The sequence below is a fragment of the Aspergillus niger genome (genome assembly GCF_000002855.4).
Source record: "Aspergillus niger supercontig An01".
NCBI lineage: Eukaryota > Fungi > Ascomycota > Eurotiomycetes > Eurotiales > Aspergillaceae > Aspergillus > Aspergillus niger.
Window position 1 is genome coordinate 6,262 of NT_166518.1, and position 27,945 is coordinate 34,206.

Genomic DNA, 27,945 nt, shown 5'->3' on the forward strand with positions numbered 1-27,945 from the left:
TTGTCTTGGAAGGATCATCCGGGAAAGAAACTTCAACATACATACCCGGAACGGGCGCGACAATCCGTTTCATCGGGTTAGTCTGGAAACGATGGCCTTGGACGAAAACATCGGCTAAGAACATGGCATGCCGCCAGGAATATGACGGACCAGCAAGGAGACGCAACCAACGGTCCAAGTCCGGCAGGTCAGCGGTAGGTGAGGAGGACAAGCGGTAGCTGACCTTGTTAGCGTCTTCTGAGATGGTGAGACCGTCAATGTCCGAATCATCAACTTCCTGCTGGAAACGGCCCCCGAAGTATTCGATAACAGGCACTCCGCTATTATCGCCGCCGTAGACATCCTTGATCAGGCTTTCAATATGACCTTGATGAATCCCATTCAGGATGTCCGCAACTGGCTCGTCAATAATGTTCGAGAACTTGGCAGCCATCGGGCCCTGCAGGATACAGGTTCTACCAACATCCTGACCAACAACCGCCTCAAGGTCTTCGCTCTGCCACAGGGAATCCTTCTTGAACCAGTACTCGAAGTTTTCATCCAGAGAGGGGACGAATGGCACTGGTTTTTGACCGCGCCGCTGGCAGAGCAAGAGGAAGTGCTGTACATCTTGAGCGTTGATCAACTGAGATGCCGCTTCTGGATAGGAAGCCAGGATGTTGTCAATGGCTGGGTACGGTGTGTTGAGCTCCGAGTAGTTTTGAAGCAGAGACGGTTGGCCCTCAGTAGTGGTGAATCTTTCTTCAACTCGACGGATAAAATCGCCGGTCAGCTTCTTCAAAGATTCATCAATCCATCTACTCTCATGTTTGACATACATGAGGTCAACCATGCGGTGAACCACTTCAGTGTAAGTCATGTCTTCCAGGTCGACTGTCTCTCCGGCAGCGTTGCGACCGAACCAAACCTTCTGGAAATCGTCGTTGAGCTTTTGGATGATGTAGTTCCGAAGCTTCTTGAGCTCGGGGACACGCTTTGCCTTGTCAAGCTTGAAGATCTTCTGGTCCATTTCATGCCAGAACAGAACACCTCGAGTGGCCAACTTGTGAATAGGCTCACCCATCTCCGAAAGTACAGTGACAACACCACCTGCCGAGCCCTTGTAAGTCTTTTCCCAGTCCTTGTCGTCAAGACCCGGAGCCTCGGCGATGGCCTTCTTAGCGTTCTTGGATGTATGCGCTTCTTTGGAAATCATCATCCGACTACCGAAAAGGCATCCATCAAAAGGCATAGGCGGGTAACCAAAGCCAGAAGACCAGGTACCGGACAGGTAAGGATAGGTATCCTCCGAGCCGCCGAAACCGCTGCCAGCAACCAGAACGATATTCTCGCAGCGCCTGATGCGGCTATACATCTGCAAGATTGGCTGGTGGAAATCTTCAAAGGAGTGGTGTCCACCACCACGTCCACCGGTCCACTGCAGGATGATAGGAAACTTCGGGTTAGCCTTTGCGATATTGATGACTTGCTGAATTGCATCGACGGAGCCCGGCTTGAAGGCGATGTGCTTGATACCCAGTGTTTCAATGTACTCGTTGGCCACTTCGATAGACGGCACACCGGCACCGATGGTCAATCCTTCAATTGGCACGCCCTCAGCCCTCAGCCTGCCAATCAGAGGAATCTGCCAAGCCATAGCCCGGGGGTTAACATAAATCAGGTTGATTGTAATACCACGACCAGGGGGAATCGCCTTTTCAATCTTGTTGACGGCCTCGGTCATTGATTTGGCATTGTAATAACCACCACCAGCAAGCTCAATATGATAGCCTGCGTTCATGGTCGCAGCAACAAAATCCCATGGAACAGTGGTTGGAGTCATTCCGGCAACCATGATGGGAGGGATGCCTAACAGTCGACTCATCTTGGTATCAACGAAGGTTTGCCCCACTGCGTTCTTCACGAGACGTGGTCCATATTCCTTAACCCAGTCAATGGCATACTGAACGGATTGCTCATCGCGGTCGAAGAGCTCAGGCTTGTAGCCAACTTCGGCGTTGGTGCCATCCATAGCACCAGCAAGCACCACGCGGACACCTGTACCATCCTTGTTGCGGTTTGTAAGAACTCCAAGACCGGAGATGCCACCAGGTCCAAAGTCAACAATATGCGTGGCCCCTGAGAAGACAGTTGCCTGCTCCCAATTAACAGCGTCGTGAGTGATCATTCGAACCAGGGCGGGGACGACATTAGCTTCACCGGACTTGCTCAGATCACTGCCAGATTTCGTATCGAAAACCGGAATTGCGAGGGACTCAGCAGGGATCTCAATGTCTTCAAGGTCTTCCAGAATCCGATCATATGCCGGGTATAAGTACTGGCTGTGGAATGGAGCGGTGATAGGAAGGAACCGGTTAACGAAGCGAACTTTACGTTGGGTGTAGGGCACCCGGTTTTGGTCCAGACCTGTCAGCGCCTTGACCTTGCGCAAGCGCAAGTTGAGACCGTAAAGAGAGAGAGGCGGTCCAGTGACAACGAAATTCCGAGCACTGTTAACAAGCGAAATGGAAATATGGCGATCCTCCGGCAGATGCTGGTTCGTAGTGTCAATGTGTTCCTGAACGGCGGATCTTGGGAGGTCTCGGATGGATAACATAGGCGTAGGCGTGCCTTCCCCGTTTTCGATCGAATCCTGAAGGACAGACGGGGCAATGGAAGTGCGAGGATAGGCCTGTTGACTGCGGAGACCAATCCAGAAAAGCATCGTCAAGGCATTCTTGGCGGCCTTGTCGAAACTCTCCCAAGTAGAGGCAGATGCAATTGCTGCAGCTGTTACAACGCCCTGAGAATGGCCAGTGGTTCCACTGAACCTTTCCAGAAGCTCGCCGGGTGTTTTACCCAGGACCTTGCAGGTCACAACAAAGTGCGCCAGCTGAACCAATCCGATCAACGGCAAGCTCACCGGGGCCGACACAAGGTAGTCGGTGTCGGGCTGAGAGTCACGATCCTGAAGCCATTGCATGATATCCAATCCCTTGGAATAAAGTTTGCTGGCTTCCGGCTCATGGGAGAGACTCTGCAGCAATTCCGCAGATGAAGTAATAAGATCGTCGACAAAAGAAGGGTAGGTGGTGTAGATTTCCCTCAGTTCATCAAAGTACTCTTCAATATTCCCCTGTCCTCCGAAAACCGAGTAGATGCTCGCCTTCTCTTCCGAGGCAGCTCGGAACAATGCAGAGTCGTAGGGCTTAAGGGGGCGACCAACTGCTGTTCTCCCAGCGTAATAAGCCTGAACAACCGTAACCTTCTTGGCGGTAATGCCGGGTAGGCTGGCAGCAACAGCGTGGACGTCATTGCCTCTCATAAAGGCGCGTTCAAACTCGTTCAGAGCCAGCTTCAGAACGTCCACATAAGTTCCACTCGCATCATCCTCGCCTTCTTCAACTTCATGTGCAACATGTCCGATGTATCTGGCCACCAGTTCCGGAACTGAGGAAGGCTCATCGTCCTGAGCAAGCTCGTCCGTCGGCTGTGGTAAAGAAGCTGTAAAGGTATCCTTCAATTGCGACGCATGGAAATGAAGAGAGGTCGGCACAAGGAAGGAAAATTCGAGCGACCCATGTGTGAGAATAAGGGGCCTCAATGACTGTGACGAGCGAGGGGTATTAATGCCCGTCTGGGGGCCAGTGGATGTTCCATACATCTCGTGGTCTCGTGTATGTCTCTATTGGTTTGGTCTGGGGTAACGCAATTGGAAAGCCAAGAAATGGCGAAGGTATTATCAACAAGGATATATCGAGAGACTCTGTTATGGATAAGCGTTATGCAAGATCCTAGTAAATTTCGAGCGAGAAATAAAATTGCAATGGCAAGGCTCTGATTGATGGGAGAGGAAAGGCACTTGCGGGGAAGGAATCCGGAACGCGACCACTTTTTTCTTTCAGGGAGGGGAGTGCAAAAGTAGAGTGAAGGTTATGAAAATTAGAACAACTGTTCCCGGGGATCCTACCTAATTCTATCACAAATGGGTCTTTTTTTCGAACAATACTTGATCAAGCCTGGCCGAGTGTCATCGGCTGGTCCACCGTCCACCGATGAAAAGATAGCGGTGTAATGGAGTTATAGGCAGGTTTTAGAGGGGGGGGAAGTATTACAATATGGAAAAAATGGTAAAATAGATCTGAAGAACAAAATGAAGAAGGATCACAATAGAAGGGAAAAAAGGGAGAGAAGGAAGGTGGACTGGTACAGACTGGAGTGGACGGGGTGAACCAGACCTTAATTGGCAAAAAAAAAAGCTGTTCACCACATCCAGGCGATATTTTATTATTACACGTGCAGAGATAGGTGTGGCACTCACACACGCTGCCCACACAACCAGCACCACAACCACAACACACTCTGTTGAACCGGCCGAGCGGAGGCAGAATTCCGCCGGCTTGGGCTGGTTGAATGGGAACTGACCGGATTAGGTATGGTGGGCAAGAGGATCTCCCCAAAGGTCCAAAATGGTTGGGCTGGCCCGTAGGGTTGGATATGACAATACCTGACCACCAATGTACCCTCCCACTCTACCCGGGTTCGTCAAGTAAGTACTCTGATAAATACGTATCTATCTATATATTATGCATCATATCTCCAACGCCTGCCTGCAGCAACGAAGTGTGTGGTATGTAGGTAGTATATAATGATGTCGAAATAGTAGCGATTGTAGTGGTTGTAGTAGCATTAAGGTAGCGTATCTACCTGCATTACATGTATACCTTGCATTCTGAAAGGGAAAGAAAAATAATCATAGTAGAGCTCTCAAAGACCCAGCTACTACATAGACGTTTCGAGGCCTACATCCATGGCCATATAGGCACACCGTAGTCTACATAAAGATATATAATATGCTAAGACGAAAGTATTGCTTCCTTCATAACGCATACTTGAAGTGTATCTAGCCCGTTCCTAGCCTGAACGGAGTCTCTTGTGCTGCTCTCATCTTTATTACTTATGCAAGGACGTCTACTGGGAAATGGGGACCCAGGATCGGTTTAACTGTAATGGGCCAATCAATACTGCTCAAATGCTATCTTAGTACTCACAAACCTTGACGAGTGGCATATATAGTAAAGTAGTTGGTCAATGAAGTACTTCCGTGGTACACTGTTGTAAATGATCGCTAAGCTGTCACTGGTTGAGGGTTTCCGTTTCATACTTGTGAAGCCAAGATGTAGTTAGTGCTGCTACGCATTTCCCAACCATTACCATCTAATCAACTCCAAGAATTCCTAAACAAAGGTTGATTTCCAGACTTGAGATAATATGGAAAGCCAGAAAATGCTGCTGATTGACTATAACAAAGGCACCTACATGTAACATGCTTTGGATATACCTAGAATTTTAGAGACTATACTTTGTATACGTGGAGATCAGGTATCAGCTAAGTCATTTATTACGCGTGGGTAAGAAGAAAAAAAACTTACAGAGCCAGGTTAGCTCAACTTATGATTTGGTTTATCACCAACTTCCATATTTCCGTTTATCATAGTTATTATTATTATTATCATGAGCTCCCATTGGAGGGGAGAAGACGTTCTACCCTGTTCCATTCCAATTTCAATGGCTGTTTCCATGAGTGTTCCCCAAAACGTCCCTACTGGAGTGCATCCATACTCCGTACTCCGTACCGCACGAAAGTAATCTCCCGCCCCAACACTCACCAAAAGCTTCTAGTCCAAAATCCCATCCACCCATAACTGTAAGCCCTCTTCTGTCGGTGCATAGATACCTAGTTTCTTCCAATCTCCCTTTTCGTCTAATAGAATTCATTATTTTACTACTTTATTTTTTTTATTGAGTTTTTTTGTCCTCTATCCCATCCACTTTTCTTTGGGACATCTCGGGCCCAGGGCATCGGCGAATTCTCCCCACCGCCAGTGGCTCCAGGCTGGGGTGAGTACTCTTAATTCCCACCTCTAACAACTTTTTTTCCCTTCCGTTCCAGCATCTTTTTTCCGCTGGCTGGTTGTATGTGCGGTTCAACCAGGAGCCAGGAAACCACCTCTTCTTTCAAGTAATTATTCTTCTCTATTTTGCTGACTGATTCTTGTTCAATTAGAACTGAAACTGTTCAGCCATCATCAACTTATATTATCAGTTTAATTATATTCTATTTCTCCTCTTACCCTAAACCTCATCACTCGATTTCCCTACCGCCGCTGTTCTTCCTGGATTATCTCTCGAGCCGGTTTTTCAAGTCGTATCTTCCCCACCAAATCTGTCGCAATTCCTGATACTGCGACCGCTATTCTCGAACCGCACCGGGGCTCTTTTCTATACTCTTGCCATCCTATTGCCTTGTCTCCTTCAACATGCGGCCCGAAATCGAGCAGGAGCTGGCTCACACTTTGCTGGTTGAACTTCTGGCCTATCAGTTTGCTTCACCAGTGAGATGGATTGAGACCCAGGATGTTATACTCGCAGAGAAGAGGACAGAGCGAATTGTGGAAATCGGTCCCGCAGACACGTTGGGTGGCATGGCGAGACGGACCCTCGCATCAAAATATGAGGCATACGATGCTGCTACTTCCGTGCAGCGTCAAATACTTTGCTACAACAAGGATGCAAAGGAGATCTATTATGATGTCGATCCCGTAGAGGAGGAAGAAGCGCAACCATCGGCAGAGGCTGCGGCCAGTGCCCCTGCTGCTGCCCCTGCTGGTGCTCCTGCCGTCGCAGCTGCTCCCGCAGCTGCTCCTCCACCTAGTGCCGGCCCTGCAGCAGCAATCGAGGACGCACCGGTTACGGCTGTGGATGTGCTGAGGACTCTGGTCGCGCAGAAGTTGAAGAAGAGCTTGTCCGATGTGCCCTTGAGTAAAGCCATCAAAGATCTGGTTGGCGGTATGTATTTGCCATCTCATCTGCCTCTACATCATTGCAAATGGATATTGATTTGTTTCTCTTTCGCTACCAGGTAAATCCACTCTGCAGAACGAGATTCTAGGAGATCTCGGAAAGGAATTCGGTTCGACACCCGAGAAACCGGAAGACACACCTCTAGACGAGCTAGGCGCATCTATGCAGGCGACATTCAATGGACAACTTGGCAAGCAGTCTTCATCCCTTATTGCTCGTCTGGTCTCGTCGAAGATGCCCGGTGGCTTCAACATTACCGCAGTTCGCAAATACCTTGAGACGAGATGGGGTTTGGGATCTGGTCGTCAAGATGGCGTCCTTCTCCTTGCTCTCACCATGGAGCCACCCTCCCGTATTGGCTCTGAGGCTGAGGCCAAGTCGTACCTCGATGATGTTGCCAACAAATACGCTGCCAGCGCGGGCATCAGCCTCTCGGCACCGGCAGCTGGTGGTGATAGCGGGGCAGGTGGTGGCGGCATGCTCATGGATCCGGCTGCGATTGATGCCTTGACCAAGGACCAGCGGGCATTGTTCAAGCAGCAGCTGGAGATAATTGCGCGTTACTTGAAGATGGACCTACGCGCTGGTCAAAAGGCTTACATCACTTCCCAGGAGTCTCAGAAAACATTGCAAGCACAGCTGGACCTTTGGCAAGCTGAGCATGGCGATTTCTATGCCTCTGGTATCGAGCCGGCTTTCGATGCCCTGAAAGCACGCGTGTATGATTCTTCCTGGAATTGGGCACGCCAGGATGCTTTGAGCATGTACTACGACATTATTTTCGGCAGACTCAAAGTTGTGGATCGTGAAATTGTGAGCCAGTGTATTCGTATTATGAACCGTTCAAACCCACTGCTTCTTGAGTTCATGCAGTACCACATTGACAACTGCCCTACCGATAGGGGCGAGACATATCAGTTGGCCAAGGAACTTGGTGAGCAGCTTATCGAAAACTGCAAGGAAGTCTTGGGTGTCGCCCCTGTGTACAAGGATGTCGCCGTGCCTACCGGACCCCAGACTACTGTCGATGCCAGAGGAAACATCGGGTACAAGGAGGTTCCCCGGGCTAGCGCTCGCAAGTTGGAACACTACGTGAAGCAAATGGCGGAGGGTGGCCCCATCTCTGAGTACAGCAACCGCACGAAGGTTCAGAATGATCTTCGCAGCGTCTACAAGTTGATCCGCAGACAGCATCGCTTGTCCAAGTCGTCGCAACTTCAGTTCAATGCTCTCTACAAGGAAGTTATTCGTGCTCTCAGCATGAATGAGAACCAGATCATGCCCCAAGAGAATGGGTCTGGCAAGAAGACCGGCAGGAATGGTGTCAAGCGCAACGGTAGCCCCCGCGCAGGCAAAGTGGAGACCATCCCCTTCTTGCATCTCAAGAAGAAGTCCGAACACGGTTGGGATTACAACAAGAAACTCACCGGTATTTACCTGGACGTACTGGAATCTGCTGCACGGTCAGGTCTCACCTTCCAAGGCAAGAACGTCTTGATGACTGGCGCAGGCGCAGGTTCCATTGGAGCGGAAGTGCTGCAGGGCCTGATTAGTGGTGGTGCCAAGGTGGTTGTCACGACAAGCCGATACTCTCGTGAGGTCACTGAGTACTACCAGGCCATGTATGCCCGCTATGGTGGCCGTGGCTCACAGCTTGTTGTGGTGCCTTTCAACCAAGGTAGCAAGCAAGATGTGGAAGCACTTGTCGACTATATTTACGACTCAAAGAAGGGTCTCGGCTGGGACTTGGACTTCGTTGTTCCATTTGCCGCCATTCCTGAGAATGGACGTGAAATCGACTCCATTGACTCGAAGTCTGAACTGGCTCACCGCATCATGTTGACAAACCTCTTGCGACTTTTGGGTTGTATCAAGACGCAGAAGCAGAGCAACGGTTTTGAAACCCGTCCCGCTCAAGTCATCCTCCCCTTGTCTCCTAACCATGGTACATTCGGAAACGATGGTCTTTACTCTGAGTCTAAGCTGGCTTTGGAAACACTCTTCAACCGCTGGTATTCTGAGAACTGGAACAACTATCTGACCATTTGTGGTGCCGTAATTGGGTGGACCCGGGGTACAGGTCTCATGAGCGGCAACAACATGGTTGCTGAAGGTGTTGAGAAGCTCGGTGTCCGGACATTTTCCCAGCAAGAGATGGCTTTCAACTTGCTTGGTCTCATGGCGCCTGCGATTGTCAATTTGTGTCAGCTTGACCCTGTCTGGGCCGACCTTAATGGCGGTCTCCAATTCATCCCTGATCTGAAAGACCTCATGACGAAGCTTCGCACGGAAATCATGGAGACAAGCGATGTTCGCCAGGCAGTCATCAAAGAGACTGCAATCGAAAACAAGGTCGTCAATGGAGAGGATAGTGAAGTCCTCTATAAACGAGTGATTGCTGAGCCTCGTGCCAACATCAAGTTCCAGTTCCCTAATCTGCCTAACTGGGAGGAAGATGTGAAGCCGCTCAACGACAACCTGAAAGGCATGGTCAACCTGGACAAGGTCGTTGTCGTCACCGGATTTTCGGAGGTCGGACCCTGGGGTAACTCTCGCACGCGCTGGGAGATGGAGGCTTATGGCAAGTTCTCCCTTGAAGGATGTGTCGAGATGGCTTGGATCATGGGCCTTATCAAGCACCACAACGGTCCATTGAAGGGTAAGGCCTACTCAGGATGGGTCGACGCGAAGTCTGGGGAGCCTGTGGATGATAAGGATGTGAAGCCGAAGTACGAGAAGTTCATCCTTGAACATTCCGGTATCCGGCTTATTGAGCCGGAATTGTTCAAGGGCTATGACCCTAAGAAGAAGCAGCTGCTTCAGGAAATTGTCATCCAGGAAGACTTGGATCCGTTTGAAGCTTCGAAGGAGACAGCAGAGGAATTCAAGCGTGAGCATGGCGAAAAGGTGGAGATCTTTGAATTGCCGGAGTCTGGCGAGTACACTGTGCGTCTGAAGAAGGGAGCCACTCTCTTGATCCCGAAGGCCCTTCAGTTCGACCGCCTTGTTGCTGGTCAGATCCCTACTGGCTGGGATGCTAAGAGATACGGTATTCCTGACGATATCATCGAACAAGTTGATCCAGTCACGTTGTTCGTCCTTGTCTGCACTGCTGAGTCTTTGCTTTCAGCTGGTATTACCGATCCGTATGAGTTCTACAAGTACGTTCACTTGTCTGAGGTCGGAAACTGCATTGGCTCGGGTATCGGTGGTACCCACGCGTTGCGGGGAATGTACAAGGACCGCTACCTGGACAAGCCTCTTCAGAAGGACATTCTGCAGGAATCCTTCATCAACACGATGAGTGCCTGGGTCAACATGCTTCTCTTGTCCTCCACTGGCCCGATCAAGACTCCAGTTGGTGCATGCGCCACTGCAGTCGAATCTGTTGACATTGGTTACGAGACGATTGTGGAAGGAAAGGCTCGCGTCTGCTTTGTTGGAGGATTCGATGATTTCCAAGAAGAAGGGTCTTATGAATTCGCCAACATGAAGGCGACCAGCAATGCCGAAGATGAGTTTGCCCATGGTCGCACCCCGCAAGAAATGTCGCGGCCCACCACTACCACTCGTGCTGGATTTATGGAGTCTCAGGGTTGCGGTATGCAACTCATTATGAGTGCCCAGCTTGCTCTGGACATGGGTGTGCCGATCTATGGTATTATTGCTCTGACAACCACGGCTACTGACAAGATCGGTCGCTCTGTTCCCGCTCCCGGTCAAGGAGTTCTTACCACCGCTCGCGAGAACCCTGGCAAGTTCCCATCTCCTTTGCTGGACATCAAGTACCGTCGCCGTCAGCTTGATCTGCGTAAGAAGCAGATCAAGGAATGGCAAGAATCCGAGTTGCTGTACCTCCAAGAAGAAGCCGAGGCTATGAAAGCCCAGGCCTCTGATGATTCTTTCGACGTCTCCGGTTACCTCCAGGAGCGCGCTCAACACATTGAACGCGAAGCAATCCGCCAGGAGAAGGATGCCCAATACAGCCTTGGAAACAACTTCTGGAAGCAGGATTCCCGTATCGCTCCTCTCCGTGGTGCTCTCGCCACCTGGGGTCTGACTGTTGATGATATCGGCGTTGCCTCCTTCCACGGTACTTCTACTGTCGCTAATGACAAGAATGAATCGGACGTCATTTGCCAGCAGATGAAGCACCTGGGTCGGAAGAAGGGCAACGCCCTTTTGGGTATCTTCCAGAAATATCTCACCGGACATCCCAAGGGTGCTGCTGGTGCCTGGATGTTCAACGGCTGTCTACAGGTTCTTGAAAGTGGTCTGGTTCCTGGCAACCGCAACGCTGATAACGTGGACAAGGTGATGGAGAAATTTGACTACATCGTTTACCCGAGCCGCAGCATCCAGACTGACGGTATCAATGCCTTCTCCGTCACTTCATTCGGTTTCGGCCAGAAGGGTGCACAGGTTATCGGTATTCACCCCAAGTACCTCTACGCAACCCTGGATCGGGCACAGTACCAGACCTACAAGGCCAAGGTCGAGGCGAGACAGAAGAAGGCATACCGCTTCTTCCACAACGGGCTGATCAACAACAGCATCTTCGTCGCTAAGGACAAGGCTCCTTACGAAGATGCCCAGCAAAGCAAGGTTTTCCTCAACCCTGATTACCGTGTGGCTGCCGACAAGAAGACTTCGCAACTCAAGTTCCCTGCTCAGCCCCCAAAGGCTAATGACAAAGGACTTGAGAGCACAAAGACTATGATCGAGTCGCTGGCAAAGGCCAATGCTTCTGAAGACTCGAAGGTCGGTGTGGACGTGGAGAACATCGAAAGTTTCAACATCGAAAATGAAACCTTCATTGAACGGAATTTCACCGCAAGCGAGCAAGAATACTGCCAAAAGGCAGCGTCTCCTCGATCATCCTTTGCAGGCCGGTGGAGTGCCAAGGAGGCTGTTTTCAAGGCCTTGGGTGTCAGCAGCAAGGGCGCAGGTGCCCCCCTTAAGGACATTGAGATCTCAAGTGATTCAACCGGGGCGCCCGTCGTCAACGTAAGTACTACCTTGTAAATGCCCCGCTTATAGGAATTTCCGACTAACTTGAGATTCAGCTTCACGGTGCTGCAGCTGAAGCTGCCAAGCAGGCTGGCGTCAAACAGGTCAGCGTCAGCATTAGCCACAGTGATACCCAGGCAGTCGCGGTCGCGGTCTCCAAATTTTAATGCGCTGATGAGGAATAATGGCCTGAATTTATGTCATGTACCTTGAGTGTAATCTATCATGTCTCTTCCCTAGCCTCGTTAGACAGTATTAGATTGTCAATACATAACGTGTCTGGTTCCAATACTTGTCCAATAATTCACTTATCAACCTCTCTTCATGTTTGTTGCACTGATTCATTTAAGAAGTTCGATGGTGGGTTGCTGACCTCAGCGAACGCCTCAACTCCCAACTCGGCGGTTTAGAGGAATGTATTGATTTTAATTTATAAGTATTTCAAAAAATTTACACTGATAGACTTCAAACCTTTCTAAACTGATATCAGGAGACGAAATAACAACGAAGTGCAGTTATGGCGGATGATAAGTATCTACAATCACACTCAATAAATGCGCAGTTCAGTATTTCAACATAGATTAATCCGTATAATTGAACTTAATATCTACTTGCCTCCGGATGCTCGGCTCAGAGGACCCCAGTTCTCACGAGGATTAATTTGATACCGCACCAGTCGCTTCTTGGCCGTCTCCCTACCCAAGGCCTCATCGAATACAACCTCCAGCGTGCTAGGGTGCGGTCTGCCTGCACCATTGGGGCTACGGGGAGGCTTTGTGTCCTGGAGATCCTTCTGCGTTGTTCCCGGCTGTTCACGCGGAGGATCAGATTCCCTTCTCTTCCTCCCCAACGCTTGACGGGCACCGGAGCGATACAAGGCAGCTTCAATTTTGGTAATCATATCTTTGACATCTTTTGCTTCCTCTGTGACTGCTTGAAGCTCGGTCTTGAGAAGCGCCAGAGACGGGTCTTCCCCCTCACGGCCTTGAATGTTCTCCCTGCTCTTGGACATAATGACAGCGCCGGGACTTCCGGGCTTTAGGGCGCCTTCTCTGATGGGAGACTTCTGTCTCACCCATTCCCTCATGATCTCCCAGATCACCTCCCAAGGAGCATCGGTACGAATCGTATTCGGTCTGGCGTGGCTGCGGGTTGATCGATAGCCAAGGTGTCGAATAGCCCCACGCATGGCATCAATGGAAATTGTGGATGTATGCAAGACTTTGGATAAGGCGCTAAGACTGAAGTAGAAGGGGTATTCTTCCCGGGCGGCGGGATCGAGCCGCGGGATGATTGCAGAGTATTCGTTCTCGGAGATATCCCCACCAACTGTGCCAGTAGGTGTCTGGTTTGCTTCGTCACTAGAAATTCCTAGATTCAGATCTTCTTCCATTGCCGTAGTCAGCATTCCCTCAATCCGGTCAATCGTGTGATACACGTTCCTATCTGCCTGGGGGAGCATATCAAGGATTCTGCGGATAAATTGTGCATTGTGAAGAGGGCCAGCCCACATAGGACCGCTGAGGTGAGTCCTAGAGCCACAATGGCCACAACGACTATCTGCTACCGGACCCTGAGCGAAGCCGAAGTGGTAGAACGGATTTCCTTTCTTGTCCAGCTTCTGTTTCGTCTGGGTGATAGGCTGAGTTGACCACGCGCCACAGCCAGCATCGCAATTATAGACCATCATCATGTTTCCAGAGATATACTTGACTTCGGCCGGAGAGCGGTGGACACGGACGAAGACTCGGGCATAAAAGTCGATCGATAGGGAGAGAAGTGGCTCAATCGCGAGACCATATTTCGCAGCGGAGGCTGCAAGCCCGTGCAGGATGAGACGCAGGCCACCTTCATGGCAATGCGGTCCTTTGACTGGGATTCCGCCGTATAGGGCGAACGACTTCTCGGGATACCCGTACGAGGCCCAGACACCTGCATCGGTACAGGTAACACAAAGAAGACCGCCATCCTTGACTCCCTGAACCGCAGCGTCCATAAAAGGTGCAGCAGAGCCGTAAGGGTCCAGATCAATCACGTCGAATTTTCCTAGGTGGCTCTCGGCAGTTGGGGTATTGGCTTGTTGGTTTAGAAGACTGTACATGTAAGAGCGCGCATCCCCGGTGTTGGGACGGATTTTTTCGCCGAGACTGTTGTATTTGATGTTCGTCTTCATGGATTCAATGGCCGAGGGCGACAGGTCGTTTGCGACGACGCAAGAAGTGAAAGGTATCTCCGAAGCATATCGCAGGGCACGCAGACCCGTAGCCGAGAGGGCGTCTAGAATCGTAAAAGATGGCGCCGTGTCCTGCTCTGCCTGCTGTGCTGCAGTCTGATCCCCTTGGCCTTGATTCTGATCCTGCGTTTGTTCCTTGCCATCGACCTCTTCTCTCTTGCGTTTCTTGCCCTTCGCGGAGTCGTTCGCCGCAGCCTTTTGCTTCTTCTTCTCGGCCTTCTGTTTCTTCAAGGCCAGCAAATGCTCCCCATATGCGCGAATGGCAAGGACACTAAGGTCCCGGTTGAATTGTTGAATAGGGTTGTAGAAGACTGATTGCGATTGCTCGTCAGCTTTGCGATCCCTTTTCGTACCGGGAGCCTGAGCCGGGGGGTTCAGAATGTACGCCAATCCTTCCTTCACTGCTCTGTACTCAGTGCCGTCATACTGTATCAATTGTTCAGCCATCTCCGCAGCCGATGAGCGGGTAGAGTAGAATCGGCGGAGTGGCGGGCGTTGTTGGATTCCTAGGGCGGTGCAGCGGGCAATTGCGCGATCACTGCGGAATCTGAAACTGATTGAGAGAGCACGATAAAGGACACCAAGGTGTGGGCTCATGGACCCGGACTCTGTAATCGACCTGTTGGTGACTTGGTTCTGGGCTAGGCAATGAATGAACCGCGAGTCCTTTCGTCTTTTTTGGCTTGTCGGAAACTTTTTTTTTGACTTCCGCCCGCCAACTTTCCGATCAGTCAAGCACGGACCACTCCCTACTATCTACCACATAATTAGTTAACTATAAACTCATTTCATTCCGTCTTCCCATTCGATCGGCGCTGTCATTAACATTAAGTCTTGCTTCTTGCTTACTATACAATCATATCGGCCGTTACTCCCGTGTCAAAAGAATTATCTTTGTCCAATGAATTGGGTCAGAGCCAGGACCCAATAACGGGGACCTGGCTGTAGATCTCATTCCATCCCTTGGCCTCCCAGCCATAACCCTGCCCCGTACGCCCGATGATTCCCAGGGCACCTGCAAGCCATATGGATGCTCCCACCGCGGCAATGCCGTTGACCGTCCACCACATCTTCCTCTGTCGGCGGAGTCGTTGCTCACTTTCCGAGGCTCCCAGATAACCCTCTAGGGAGCCTTTCTTTCGGTCACGTTCCTTCCGGACCGTTGTCACTCTCCAGCCCATCCATGCAGCCCAGCCGCCGACGAAGTGCCACACCCCAACGGCGACGAATAACAAATAGTACAGATTCCAGAGTGCGGGGGCCCGTGCAAAGCCGTGGGCCACATAACCCAGCCCGACTCCCGAGCTTCCCCCATCAACCATCAACGGAGTGATGCGGTTGACGAGCACATGGACGCCGAGTAACGGAACTAAGGAATATCCTAACCGAGCTTGGAGGCTCATCCGAGGCCAAAACGTCAAGGAGTGTCTCTGTGACCTTGTCTCGGCGCCATAGAGTCGAGCCCGCCGTGCGGAGCGGATGTTGCGCAAAGCAATTCCAGACGCAATATGAATCAGAACAGGCGCGGTCAGAACGAGATGTTCGAGGCCCGGAGATTGATAGACGGGTCTGGTGAGAAGCAGGAAGCTCTCGCTGTCGGGCACAGATCGAGTAGCCAGAGGGATGAGAGAGGTATTGGCCCAATGCAATGCAAAGAATAGGGTCGGTGGATACGTCGAGTATCGTTGGAACGCAGATACTGGAGAATTTGAGGCCACTGTTAGCTTCTAGGAAAAGAGTAAATTCTTGCTATTATCACAATAGCTTGCATATACTTAGCCATACACCAGGAATCCCAACTATGTCCGCGAAGGCCTAACTTGAGCGACGAGAACCGACCACCCCCGGCGATGGGCTCGCGTGCCGATGGCGGACTTGGTTCTCTGGGGAAGTAGTCACCAGATTCAAGGTCTGGAAACTCATCTTGTACTGGTGATGGGTCTAACTCTTGCATTGAAAATATGGAGCGCGTTTCGATATCCTCTGGTTTGGATGGCATGCTTTCTTTCGAGGCAGCCATGGCTCAAAAAAAAACAGCACCCGGCTACCAGGTGCTATGTTATGTATGTCCGCGCCAGGAGCCAGAACTAGGGCTGGTCGAATATTGCGATCAAACCGGTTGCGATGGGATTATCTGGACTCAAAGCATGGTCGTTGAACAACAATTCCTCGCTGTAATTTGGGAAAGCAGATTTCCTTGGAACTTGATCCCATCGACACTTTCTTGGTAAAGAACTGCTAGGCGATGATCTGCCGTATTAGAGGCCTCATGATTGGCCCGCTATGGTCGACCTCCGTAGTCACGGTATTGCACCGGTATTGACGGTATCTTATCGAACACCGGTTCAAGCTCCCTCTCCCGCGGGCGGTGGTTTTCTTTCGGCAGAAAGTATCAACCTCGATGCGAAGTCGCCGATATACAACAACTACAGGCTCAAACCATCATTGCTCAGCGAGCAAGCAGCAAACCCCCAGACCCGTACACACGCTTTTTCGCTGTTTGCGGCAAACGTTTCAAAGCGATTCTGCGTACTCCTCATAGAACGATGGCGCCTGCAAGTGCCCAGATTCCGAACATCCCCCCTATTAAAGATGCTATATATTTCCATAGCAACAAGTTCCCATATCTTGCAAGGCTGACCAATGCGTCTCTATATACAGCGAGGCTTTACCAATCCCACTCCCAAGGTGCGATTCAGGGCTTAGATTAATGAGTTTCAGAGATATGAAGACTCGTGCTTCCAGGCTAACTAAGGACCACCGCATCTCAAACTAGACCGAATCTGCGCGTTCCGCTCTGAGCTCCTTCACCTGCACGCTCTGCAACAAGTCCTATTCTCGCCATCCAGAATATGAGGCTCATATTTCTTCATATGACCATCAACACCGCAAGCGTCTTCAAGACCTCAAACAATTATCTCGGGACCCCAATGCCGCCGAGAAGGCCAGAAGAGCCGAACGGAAGGCTGACGCCGAGGCCGGGTTAAGGGTCCTCGACACCCCCAAAGCTGCCTCATTATCGACTACGGGAACTGGATCTGGAGTAGGGAGCAGTACGGGAGGTGGGGGAGGGTTCAAAAAGGGGGGGTTCAAAAGTTCCTTTACCACTGTCAAAGGACCTGTGGCTCCTGCTGCTCCCACGAAGAAAAACGTCCTAGGCGGTGACGATGAAGACAGTGAACTTCCAGAAGCAGATGATGAGAGTCTGCGGCGCGCTCGGAGCCAATCGTCAAAGCGCGAAAACATGCAGGTTGATCAGGCGGAGAGCGATACAGATGAAGAATACGACCGGAATAGAGGCATGAATGGGGGGTATTACAATCCTCGAAATCCCACCGGTTGTTCCCCTGCATGCGCTGGTGCTAGGAACGTTCCCTTAGAGACATCCTTTATCTGAAGGAGCACCACGCGGAGCACAGTACGGATATGGCGATCACAACGACTATGTGCTGTGACGTCAAATGGCCGATCACTATCCCTGTTTCCTTTCCTCAAGACTTGATGAGACCATTACGTATGTGGAGAATGCTATCCAGAAGCAAGACATTACAGGCATGGAGGTAGCTTTCAACCGTCTTTCTCCTATGCCGAGGTCGATCACCTGGGAATAGCAACTGCACCGGAGGAGCAAGCCCAAATTCACTGCGGGCTCGTTCGTGGTGGCATACGCCAAACATGAGCAAAGCCAGATGCGATTTTAAGATGTTACGAAAGAATACAACCATGCCCGAGCACATTAGCTTCTCTAAGAATGCAGAATAACGTTGATTGTGTTGTATAGTCGTACAAGATCAGGAAAGTGGGAGAACGAGGTAATATGAGGAAATAGGAGAAATGGCTGTAACAATGATAGGGTACTAGACACATGATTTTATTAATTCAGATTTTCTTCACCGTCGGTTCATACACAACGGCTCATCCTTTACAGGCGCAACAGCTTGGCAGCCTGGCTGACAATGGTGTCCTCCTGGGGGAAGCTCATGTTCTCGAGACCAACGGCATAGGGGGTGGGGACCTCGGCGCCAGTGACACGGACGGCAGGAGCAGTCAGGTAGTCGAAACCGTACTCCATGGAGAGAGCGAGGATCTCAGAGGAGACACCGAACATGGGGAAACCGGACTCGACGCACATGATGCGACCAGTCTTCTTGAGCGACTGGATGATGGTCTCAACGTCGAGGGGCTTGACGGAACGAAGGTTGATGACCTCAGCGTCAACACCGTACTTCTGCTTGAGCTGGGCAGCAGCGTTGAGCGAGTGTCCAACGCAGCGGGAGAGGGTGACAATGGTCAAGTCCTTTCCGGGGCGCTCAATTTTGGCCTTGCCAATAGGAAGAACAAAGTCATCCTTCTGAGCGGCCTCGCTCATAGGGAAAGCCTGACCGTACAGCAGCCTATGCAATTATTGTCAGGTTCAAAAACATTCCACAAATACTCCGATACTTCCACGGGGGCCACGTACTCGTTCTCAAGAACAACGACGGGGTTAGGATCGCGAATGGCAGCCTTCAACAGACCCTTGGCATCCTCCGAGCTCCAGGGAGCGACAACCTTCAGACCAGGGATACTGCCGTACCAAGCGGAGTAGTCCTGGGAGTGCTGGGCGGCAACACCAGCGGCGAAACCGTTCGGTCCACGGAAGGTGATGTTGCAGGGCTGGATACCACCAGACATGTAGTGGGTCTTGGCAGCAGAGTTGATGACATGATCGATAGCCTGCATGGCGAAGTTGAAGGTCATGAACTCGCACTAAATATCGACAGCAAGTCTTAGTATACTGTGCACTTTGCATCTGATGAACCTTAAATATCCAAAGGGATATACAAAGGTCACAAATCGGGGAACTCACAATGGGGTGCAGTCCAGCAAGAGCAGCACCGACGGCGAGACCACAGAAACCGGCTTCCGTGATGGGGGTGTCAATAACCCGCTTGGGACCGAAGCGGTCCAACAGACCCCTCGTTACCTTGTAACTATAGGAGAGCGAATTCAGATATGCGATCCATGGACTGCAGCCAATTCACACGGGGGACAGGGTGCCATACGCTCCGTTGTACTGCGCAACCTCCTCTCCAAGAATGAAAGTCTTCTTGTTGCTCTCCAGCTCCTCGGCGAGCGCCTCGTTCAGAGCATCACGGACAGTGACCTCCTTGGTTCCAGATTCCGTAGCATATCCCCGGAAGCGAAGAATTGAGGGCGCGCATGCGGTCTGAGGGCGAAGGGGAGCCGAAGTAAGGCGCGAAGAAAGCAGACGAGCTGCTGGGCGGAAAAGTCGGGGAGCAGCCATGGCCGGACTGTGAGATATATAATATAAGAAGAAGAAGGGGGAGAAGAAAAAGCAAGAGTAAAGGAAAGGAGAATTACTTCGCGGAAATACCGGTCTGTTAGACAATTGGTATCAAAGGAAGAAAGAACAGCCGATGGGGAGGCTCGTCACTTTTTTTCGGGGGTTCGGGGAATCTTTTTCGTCGACGAGGTTTCGGCGGAAGGTTGGTTTTTGGTGAGAAGCTTCGAAGGGACTTGTTGGGCTTAGCGCTGACTAAGCCGTGTTGCGGTTTTGCTCTTTCCTGACGGTCTCACCGGTCGCCTCCTTCCGTAGCCTCCGTTCTGTCTCTCCCTGGCGTCTCGTCGGGATCTTTCCCTCCGATAAGCACTTCTGGGTCCTCCTTCCTATCTATCTAGTATCTAAACTATCCCGTCTACTCCGGACTTAGTGCCTATTCGTGAAGCTTGGTGTCGGTGCGTAAACCATCAAGGTACTTACTTATTCATCTACCACCACGGTTGTTGCCTGGCTAACTGATATAACTCTCTTTCCATCCTTCTCGTATTTAGAGAGAGAGAGAGAGAGAGTCCACTTGCGCGTGTCATTCGTTACGTTACTGCTCGTTGTCAATCAGTACTACTGCTTCGTATTTAGATATTCAATCCACTATATCTGCTACTATTTCCGTCAATAACGTCCCCGACGGAGCATGAGCATGAGCATGTCCAGCAACTACTATCTGCTCTTCTCTGCATCCGTGACCTTCCTTCTTTTCTTTCTGTCCCCCTTCGTCCGTGCTGTACAACCGACCGCGCCCGAGCCTATCGAGGCTCCTTTGCGTGACCTGAAATGGGGCCAGCTCAATTTTCTTCACACCACAGATACTCATGGCTGGCTAGCTGGTCATTTACAAGAGTATGGCGCTGAAGTCTTCTTCGGAGCCATTTCCAGGCCTTACTGATTTCCAATCCCTTATAGACCCTCGTACTCCGCTGACTGGGGTGACTATATCTCCTTTGCTACCCGCATGCGCGAGAAAGCAGAGTCTATGGGTGTGGATCTACTAGTCATTGATACCGGCGATAGAGTAGAAGGAAATGGACTTTACGACTCATCGGATCCCAAAGGCATCTACATCTCTAAAATTCTGCGAGAGCAGCATATCGACCTGATGTCATCGGGCAATCATGAGTTGTATAAGGAATCCACAGCTTCAGCCGAGTTCTTTACCACTACACTCAATTTCGCCGGACATTATCTTGCATCAAACATCGACTTCTATGACCCACGGACAAACGCATTCAGGCCATTGGCACCTCGCTTCACGAAGATCGTCACCAAGCAATTGGGCATCCGCATAGTGGCCTTTGGATTTCTCTTCGATTTCAAAGGAAATGCTAACAACACCGTCGTGCGGCCTGTGGGTGAGACAATCAAGGAGGCGTGGTTTCAGGAAGCTATCAGGGACCACGAGGTGGACCTCTTTTTGGTAATCGGCCATGCCCCCGTACACTCGGAAGAGTATTGGGACATATGGCGAGAAATCAGGTCGCTTCGCTGGAGTACACCCATCCAATTCTTTGGCGGCCATTACCACATCCGTGATTACGCAAAGTATGATCGTATGTCCTACGGCTTGGCCAGCGGTCGCTTCATGGAAACGATCGGTTTTATGTCCATTAGTGGCCTCTCTACCCACCGTCAGCCCGGACAGTCCGCCTTAGCGTCTTCCCTTTGGCCATGGGACCGTTTCCATTTCAATCGGAAATATATCGATAACAACTTATTGTCATTCTATCATCACACTGGCCTGAATGAGACCACATTCCCCACGGAACATGGACAAAACGTATCCCGACTCATTCAAGAATCCCGAAGCGCTCTTCAGCTGGATGAAGTGTACGGGTGTGCCCCACACGATCTCTTTATGTCCCGAGCAAAATATCCAGGTGAGGGTAATATTTATACCTGGCTGGAGACAGAAGTGCTACCCCTATCCGTGAGAGATGTATCTCGTGCTGGGAAGCCAGCAGTTGTTATAGTCAACACCGGTGCCATCCGCTTCGACATCTTTAAGGGCCCTTTTACAAAGGATAATACATATATCGTCTCCCCATTCACAAGCGGCTTCCGTTATGTGAAAGATATCCCTTACTCCCGAGCCTACTATCTCGCCGATGTGCTAAATAGGGGACCGGGAATCTTGACTGAGGGCCCCCAATTAGACAAGTTGACTTGGCAGCTTGCTCCCCCGGAGCAATCAGCGTATACCCGTGGTGTATTTGGCAACAGTGGTGGCCGATCAAGCGCTGGCTTCCTTACCAACCAAGTCCCGTTCCTGAGTAGTGGATATGCTGAGCCTGACTTAATTCCCGGGTACACTACCCATGATGATGGAGGCAATGATGGTGATGACACCATTCACTCGCCGATCGACTTCTTCCGGGTGCCGAATGTTATCAGGGGAACACCTCGTTGGGATGCATCTGAACCCCCGGAAACAGTAGACCTGGTCTATATTGATTTCATTGAGTCTAACGTGGCTGCAGTGGCCCCATTCGCGGGAATTAATGCAGATTTTTCTCGCGACAGCGACGTCTATATGCCAAACACAACATTGACTGGCTTGATAATGGACTGGATAAAAGGCAACTGGCCCTGCGAGGAGGTATGAGCGTTCACCGCGAATCGCCTTTAAGTTGGTGGCTGGCGTATACATGCAAATTGTGCTAGACGACCAATGGGCTACTATTCTCTTAGATGTGTTCTTACTATTGAGCGCACAAGCAATGAAACTAGCTGAGTTCTAGATAGAGAATACTAGTTGGTATGTTGGGGTTTCCCACTTGACTGGCAGAAATAGCCATGGATAAAATATAGTAGCTATCCATCAACCGAAGTCGTTCGACAGCCAAGAAAGCGTACTGTACAGATTCAGATTAACCGGAACTCCCGAGTTTGAAGATTAGCTTTCACCTAGTTCATTCCTGTTCCTCGTACCTGAGCAAGCCCTTGCCGCTGCGGTAACCGCTGAGGGTTTCCTGCACGCCTGCTACGAGCTCGGAGCCCTCCGTGTCCCACTTCCATTTGAACTCCTCAACTGGAATATCCTTAAATCTACCAGCCCGTGTCAGCTGCAATACATCATTGATGGTATTTTCCTTCAGCTGTGGATTCTTGTCACCCCATTTGCTGACCCAGAAGCCATCGAAAACGAGGTTCTTGAAGATCAACAATCCCGACGGCAGAGAAACTGGCTGCTTCGACATGGCCCCATAGGTGACCAGATGCGAACCTGGTGCGAGTGTTTTTGCCAGTGCGGTGGCACTCTTTCCACCCACACAGTTCAAAGCGAGGCGGATGGGCTCCTGCCCCTTGCGCGTGAGCTCATGTACAACGTTCCTGAATTCGCCTGAAAGCAATTCGGCCTCTGTGACTACCGCAGTCGCACCGAGATCTGTAAGTTCTTTCTTCAGAGCCTCTGTCTCCTCTGGAGTCTTCCGTTCCCGGACGACGTTGAGGGTCTTGATACCCCACTCTCGCGCAAGTTGAATAGCAGCGCGTCCAACACCGCTGTTTGCCCCGTTCTGGATCAACCAGTGTTCTCCAGCACGCATCCAGTCCCAGTCGCAGAAGTCTTTGATCATGCGGTAAGCTGTCACTGGGTTGACGCTAACAGTACTGATCTGAAGTGGGGTCAAGCCGTCCTTGTTTTCAATCTTGATTAACTGCGATTCATCCAGCTGAGCGTGAGTGCGCCAGGTGCCCTGTCCAGTCTGTTTCATGACAACCCAGTCACCCTTGCTGAGGGTTTTCACTCCAGAGCCGGTGGACAAGACCTCGAATGCGCCCTCATTTCCAGCGACAGCCGCCGGCTCCTGTGTACCGAGTGTCGATTGGAACGGTGGCTTGCTCGGGTATACACCCTGGATCTGATTCACGTCGGCAGGATTCAGCGGCGCAGCAAGCAGGCGAAGGTTGACTTGAGTACCATGAGGCGCGGAGATGGAGTGTTTGTGAAGCCTGGATGGCTGTCAGATGCCTCGTTCCCAAGTGCAATAGCCGGGTCACCGAAATACAGCATTGGACGCGGTGCGAAGACTTACTGCAGAACGTCCTTCGGCTCTCCGTAGCGCGAGTAGATGAGAGCCTTCGATTGCGTATACCCGTAGACTGAAATCCATCTTCTATCCCCAACCTGAGTATCAGGGTATAATCCCCGCAATTGGCGCTTGCTCACTGAGGCTAATTGCGATGCAGCTCCGATTCTGATGGAGCACGCAGTGTGGCTTCCGGAAGCCCTCACGGCAGACCGAATCATACCTCCAGAAATCATTGTAACCACGATATACTGGTATAGTCAAATGAACCTGGTGAAATGAGGGAGAAGATGAGGTTTTTACAACGATGCAGTCGCAAGGAAATTCCTGATGACGTCGTCCCTACAGCCCTCGGGCCGACGGAGGTGAAGACGCCGATTCGGGTATTCATTTTGGCCCTCTGGACTGAGTTCTGTCACCGGATGTTTACGGGCAATGATATAGTCAGATGCAAGAGATCTTGCTAGAAAGCTGATCGCATGCAATCTTGACTGTGCGGTACTGATCTTGGTCCTTGTCTACTATGTCAAGTCCCTACTCAGCTGGAGCTGGAGCTTCTCGAGAAGCTCCTGAGCACTGGTATGGTATCGTACAGTATGATACTACGACGAGAGAACACTCACCGCCCTGTGTTGCTCACCGCCCGTGGGGATGTCCGCAGCATACAATTAATTGATCTCAGTTTCTAGAAGGCTTCCATTGCCTGGGTGGAACCCTTTTGTATACTGCTACAAAACCCAATGTCGCTCCTGCGGGAAGCCGAGAAGTGCTTGGCTAATCAGGGCTCTCATGCGGCTCTAAATGCGCTAATTACCACCCTACATCAGTCAGGACAATGGTTGGAACGTGTGAGAGATGCGGATGCGCGGCGCACCCGGGGTGAGTATGAAGGCTGCATTGAAACCAATCCTCGCTTTATTCAGAGCTGACCAACTCGCTTCGCCAAATAGGGACGCCTAAATCTGAGATAGATGGCCGGTTGGTTGCCGTCAAGGACAATATGTGCACACGCGACCTTCCAACAACATGCGCTTCAAACGCTCTGGACAAATTCGTCAGTCCGTTTAACGCGACAGTCGTTCAACAATTGGAGGATGCAGGCGCTGTCGTGGCCGGGAAAGCTAATCTCGACGAATTTGGAATGGGCTCCCACTCTATTCATTCAAACTTTGGCCCTGTCAGAAGCTCGCGCCGTGGCCAGGATGCAGAATACCTCTCAGCCGGTGGTAGTTCGGGTGGAAGTGCGGTTGCTGTTGCGACAGCCCAATGTTACGCGTATGTAACTCTCCAGATTAGCCTTGAATCATACGACGAGTAACGGTTTGGCTTAACATTGCTGGAACATTTACAGAGCGTTGGGAACTGATACAGGCGGCTCCGTGCGATTACCCGCAGCATATACGGGAACAGTCGGCTTCAAGCCTTCTTATGGGCTGGTCTCTCGCTGGGGAGTGGTTGCGTACGCTAATTCACTGGATACAGTCGGTGTACTGGGAAGGGACGTGGCCAGCGTTCGCCATGTCTTCGGTATGTCTTGATTATGTCGGAATTTCTCTCGTCTCTTTGCGTCTCGACTCACTAACTCGTGTTCGAAACATAGGCGTCGTGAACCAGCATGATTCACGCGATCCCACTAACCTTTCTCCCTCCAGTCGGTCACGGATAGACTCACATCTTAAAATGTCTGCTTTGGCATCTCGGACAAGTTCTCCTCTTAGGATAGGAGTCCCTCTCGAGTACAACATATCAGAGTTGTCTCCATCTGCGCGACATGCGTGGTCTCGCTCTCTGGCCTATTTGCAACGACAGGGCCATAGCATCCAAACGGTGTCCCTTCCAACGACCAAACTCGCCTTATCGGCATATTACGTACTCGCGCCTGCTGAGGCATCCTCAAACCTGGCCAAGTATGATGGCGTCAGGTACGGAAGCCGCCCCGAAGCACCAGACGGAAATGCATCATCAGAAAGGTATCTATATGCGAAAACACGAGGTGATGGGTTCGGCTCCGAAGTCAAAAGACGAATTTTGCTCGGGGCATTTAGCCTAAGCGCTGACGCTATGGATAACTACTTCATTCAAGCACAGCGGGTTCGCCGCCTTGTCCAACATGACTTCAACGCCGCGTTTAGGGCATGCCAGCCATTGATTTCCTCGCAACTTGGATCAAAGTCGGGTTCTGCAGACACCGGTGTAGATGTTCTCATTTGCCCGACAGCGCCATCATCACCACCACGCATTTCAAGCCTTATAGGACCTGATGCGACAACTTCGCCTTTGGAGGCATATACGAATGATGTATTTACTGTGCCTGCTAGTTTGGCAGGTCTTCCGGCTATATCTGTGCCGGTCACTACAGAAAATGCTGATGGCGCCGAGGATGGAGATCTGGCTGGAATCCAAGTAATTGGCCAATACGGTGATGATGAGCTTGTGTTAAAGGTTGCCGAGCTGCTCGAGGGCAGGCACCTATGAAAATTTTTGGTTCCCATAAACGCGGATACCCCAGACCCCGATTATAGATGTCTATATGTATACAGTTCAAAATAAATAAAATAGAGAGATTGTGCGCCATTATCGCCAAGAGGTGTCGCTGTAGTTCGTATAAAAACCTTGCAATTTTGAGCAGGGCTCAGGATTCGGAGCGCAAAAGAGGGGACTATTGCAGACTAGCACATTATGTATATTTGTGCAGAGTTCGAAGTCGTAATATACTGTCTACTAGCCCCGTAATGTGCCTTTGTCACGAGTAGATCATTCCAACACCAACCACCCTGAGGCAAGGCCGGTGTAGTAGACTGGCTTAGGAATCCTAGGCCTAATCACGAAACCAGAGGCCGAGGCGTTGACGGTATGGCGTTCAAGACATTTCAACATCGCCATCCCCAGTTGACGTGTCGGGAATCGTATTCTGGGGTGCTTCTGGAACCGGGGCATCGGCGCGCGTGGCGTCCTCAAGCGCGGCCTGGCCTGGATCTAGGTCCATGACGCTTCCCGCTTCGTTGCCATTGCCAGCGGGATTAGCAGCAGACTCACTCTGGCCGTCCGCAACTGGAGGAATAGCAGACTCATAAGCCGCACTAACACCACCTTTCAACACCTCGGAGCCACCAACTGCCCCAGTTCCAGAGCCATCGATCTTTGCATTGTTGACAACGTTGCCGTCTACTCCGCCCCAGACGCACATTGCCTCAACCTCGTCCACGATATCGGCAACTATATCCTCAACTATTTGTTCGTTGAAGCGTTCGCCGATGCCCCGGACTGGCTCGCCGTTGTCCGTATGAGATGGTGGCCCCACCCACCATGGCCCGTCAAAGCGGCATTCAACCGCCCCTCCGCCGTAGCAGCTGACAGCAGGATAATAACCGATCATTCCGTCATCTGCATTCTCGCGCTCGCCGATGCCCAAGTTGTTTGTGCCATTGGCGAGTCGGCTGGCCGGTGGTAAGAAAGCATACAGTTCTTCAAAAGGAGTGCCCATCTTTACACCGTTCTTGAATATTGTGATGCTTGAACCGGGTAACGTTCGCAAAGATGCATCCTCGGCATTGAACGGAGATGGAGGCCCAAACGTAGGGGTTTCTTTGAGATTGAATGCGTAGTCGCGTAGCTGTTTTGTTGGAAACACGTTCGACTGTTGCCAACAAAAGTCTGATTTGTAGTGGAAAGGAATGCGGTCACGAACTATATTCGTGACTGACGGGGCTTCTGAGCTTGGTGATGAGACCTCGCCATCTGCACTTGACTCATAAGTTCCCTCTACAACTTTCTTGTGGAGAGAGAGTGGCGGAAGGGTGATTAGAAGGCCGACAACGTCGCCCTCACGAATAGATTCGCCTTTTGGAAAAAAGTATTCACACCGCATCCGATTGACGACCTCACCATTCACATCACGGATACCGTAGCCATAACAGTCAACACCAACGTTGGCATCGAGGTCTCCCTCCCTTCGTGCAAAACCAAGACGCACATGCCCCCTGGACGGTAAGCCTCCATTGCTATTAGAAGAGGGAGCAGGCGAATTATTCACAACACCACTGATAATGCGCGCTTCGTAGTAATAGGATCCCTCGCGCGCGCAGACATTGGCTCGTGCCGTATGCCAAGGCTCATTAGAAGTAACTGCGAGAGCGTCCTTACTGAAGAGTATGGCAGCTGGAGAGTCTTCGAAACTAAATCGGGCGTGATAGGGCTGGACATCAGTCTGACGGTATTTGATATGCGGAAAGCTTGGATCAGCTATGGCGTAGCTATAACGAAACCCATTCTTATTGGTGAGCTTATCGACAATCTCAAAAAAGTCCCAGCTCTGACCGATAACGTCTGATGTTTTTCGGTTGACAAAGTTCAGCTGCCGGGGTTGTGGGGGTAACAGATCGGATGAGCGAGGCTCTGCCAACAGGAGAGGCCTTAGTATGCTGAGATCCGAGCTGGGAAGTGCAGTGTTTTGGACAGCAACTGCTCGCTTCTTCGGTGGCATGCTTTCCTGA

General features: G+C 51.0%; 10 protein-coding genes across 10 annotated transcripts; 4 read left to right on the top strand and 6 right to left on the bottom strand.

Annotated features, from left to right (window-relative positions):
* Position 1: 1 nt before the first annotated feature.
* On the bottom strand, positions 2-3,643 carry An01g00050 (uncharacterized protein; the record flags this gene model as incomplete). The annotated part of the gene is made up of 1 exon (XM_001388420.3): positions 2-3,643. A coding segment is annotated over one exon (3,642 nt), but the record flags the coding sequence as incomplete, so codon positions are not given.
* Positions 3,644-6,299: 2,656 nt separating this feature from the next.
* Positions 6,300-12,020, top strand: An01g00060 (uncharacterized protein; the record flags this gene model as incomplete). Its single annotated transcript, XM_001388421.3, has 3 exons — positions 6,300-6,828; positions 6,902-11,850; positions 11,910-12,020. The coding sequence occupies 3 exons, from the start codon at positions 6,300-6,302 to the stop codon at positions 12,018-12,020; spliced, it is 5,589 nt and encodes a 1,862-aa protein (XP_001388458.1).
* A 440-nt stretch (positions 12,021-12,460) lies between these two features.
* An01g00070 (uncharacterized protein) lies at positions 12,461-14,533 on the bottom strand (the record flags this gene model as incomplete). The annotated part of the gene is made up of 4 exons (XM_059749231.1): positions 12,461-12,596; positions 12,864-13,113; positions 13,216-13,907; positions 13,953-14,533. The coding sequence occupies 4 exons, from the start codon at positions 14,531-14,533 to the stop codon at positions 12,461-12,463; spliced, it is 1,659 nt and encodes a 552-aa protein (XP_059599565.1).
* A 464-nt stretch (positions 14,534-14,997) lies between these two features.
* On the bottom strand, positions 14,998-16,106 carry An01g00080 (uncharacterized protein; the record flags this gene model as incomplete). The annotated part of the gene is made up of 2 exons (XM_001388422.3): positions 14,998-15,785; positions 15,872-16,106. The coding sequence occupies 2 exons, from the start codon at positions 16,104-16,106 to the stop codon at positions 14,998-15,000; spliced, it is 1,023 nt and encodes a 340-aa protein (XP_001388459.3).
* A 623-nt stretch (positions 16,107-16,729) lies between these two features.
* On the top strand, positions 16,730-17,483 carry An01g00090 (uncharacterized protein; the record flags this gene model as incomplete). The annotated part of the gene is made up of 2 exons (XM_001388424.1): positions 16,730-16,774; positions 16,863-17,483. The coding sequence occupies 2 exons, from the start codon at positions 16,730-16,732 to the stop codon at positions 17,481-17,483; spliced, it is 666 nt and encodes a 221-aa protein (XP_001388461.1).
* A 525-nt stretch (positions 17,484-18,008) lies between these two features.
* Positions 18,009-19,373, bottom strand: An01g00100 (uncharacterized protein; the record flags this gene model as incomplete). The annotated part of the gene is made up of 4 exons (XM_001388425.3): positions 18,009-18,480; positions 18,549-18,835; positions 18,936-19,059; positions 19,132-19,373. The coding sequence occupies 4 exons, from the start codon at positions 19,371-19,373 to the stop codon at positions 18,009-18,011; spliced, it is 1,125 nt and encodes a 374-aa protein (XP_001388462.1).
* A 700-nt stretch (positions 19,374-20,073) lies between these two features.
* Positions 20,074-22,112, top strand: An01g00110 (uncharacterized protein; the record flags this gene model as incomplete). Its single annotated transcript, XM_059744164.1, has 4 exons — positions 20,074-20,267; positions 20,331-21,581; positions 21,699-22,020; positions 22,086-22,112. 4 exons carry the CDS (start codon positions 20,074-20,076, stop codon positions 22,110-22,112), a joined length of 1,794 nt encoding a protein of 597 aa, XP_059599566.1.
* A 130-nt stretch (positions 22,113-22,242) lies between these two features.
* Positions 22,243-23,688, bottom strand: An01g00120 (uncharacterized protein; the record flags this gene model as incomplete). Its single annotated transcript, XM_001388427.3, has 3 exons — positions 22,243-22,276; positions 22,353-23,375; positions 23,459-23,688. The coding sequence occupies 3 exons, from the start codon at positions 23,686-23,688 to the stop codon at positions 22,243-22,245; spliced, it is 1,287 nt and encodes a 428-aa protein (XP_001388464.3).
* Positions 23,689-24,192: 504 nt separating this feature from the next.
* An01g00130 (uncharacterized protein) lies at positions 24,193-25,927 on the top strand (the record flags this gene model as incomplete). Its single annotated transcript, XM_001388428.1, has 4 exons — positions 24,193-24,331; positions 24,403-24,727; positions 24,804-24,979; positions 25,053-25,927. 4 exons carry the CDS (start codon positions 24,193-24,195, stop codon positions 25,925-25,927), a joined length of 1,515 nt encoding a protein of 504 aa, XP_001388465.1.
* A 385-nt stretch (positions 25,928-26,312) lies between these two features.
* An01g00140 (uncharacterized protein) lies at positions 26,313-27,935 on the bottom strand (the record flags this gene model as incomplete). The annotated part of the gene is made up of 1 exon (XM_001388429.3): positions 26,313-27,935. The coding sequence occupies one exon, from the start codon at positions 27,933-27,935 to the stop codon at positions 26,313-26,315; it is 1,623 nt and encodes a 540-aa protein (XP_001388466.3).
* Between the last annotated feature and the right edge of the window lie 10 nt (positions 27,936-27,945).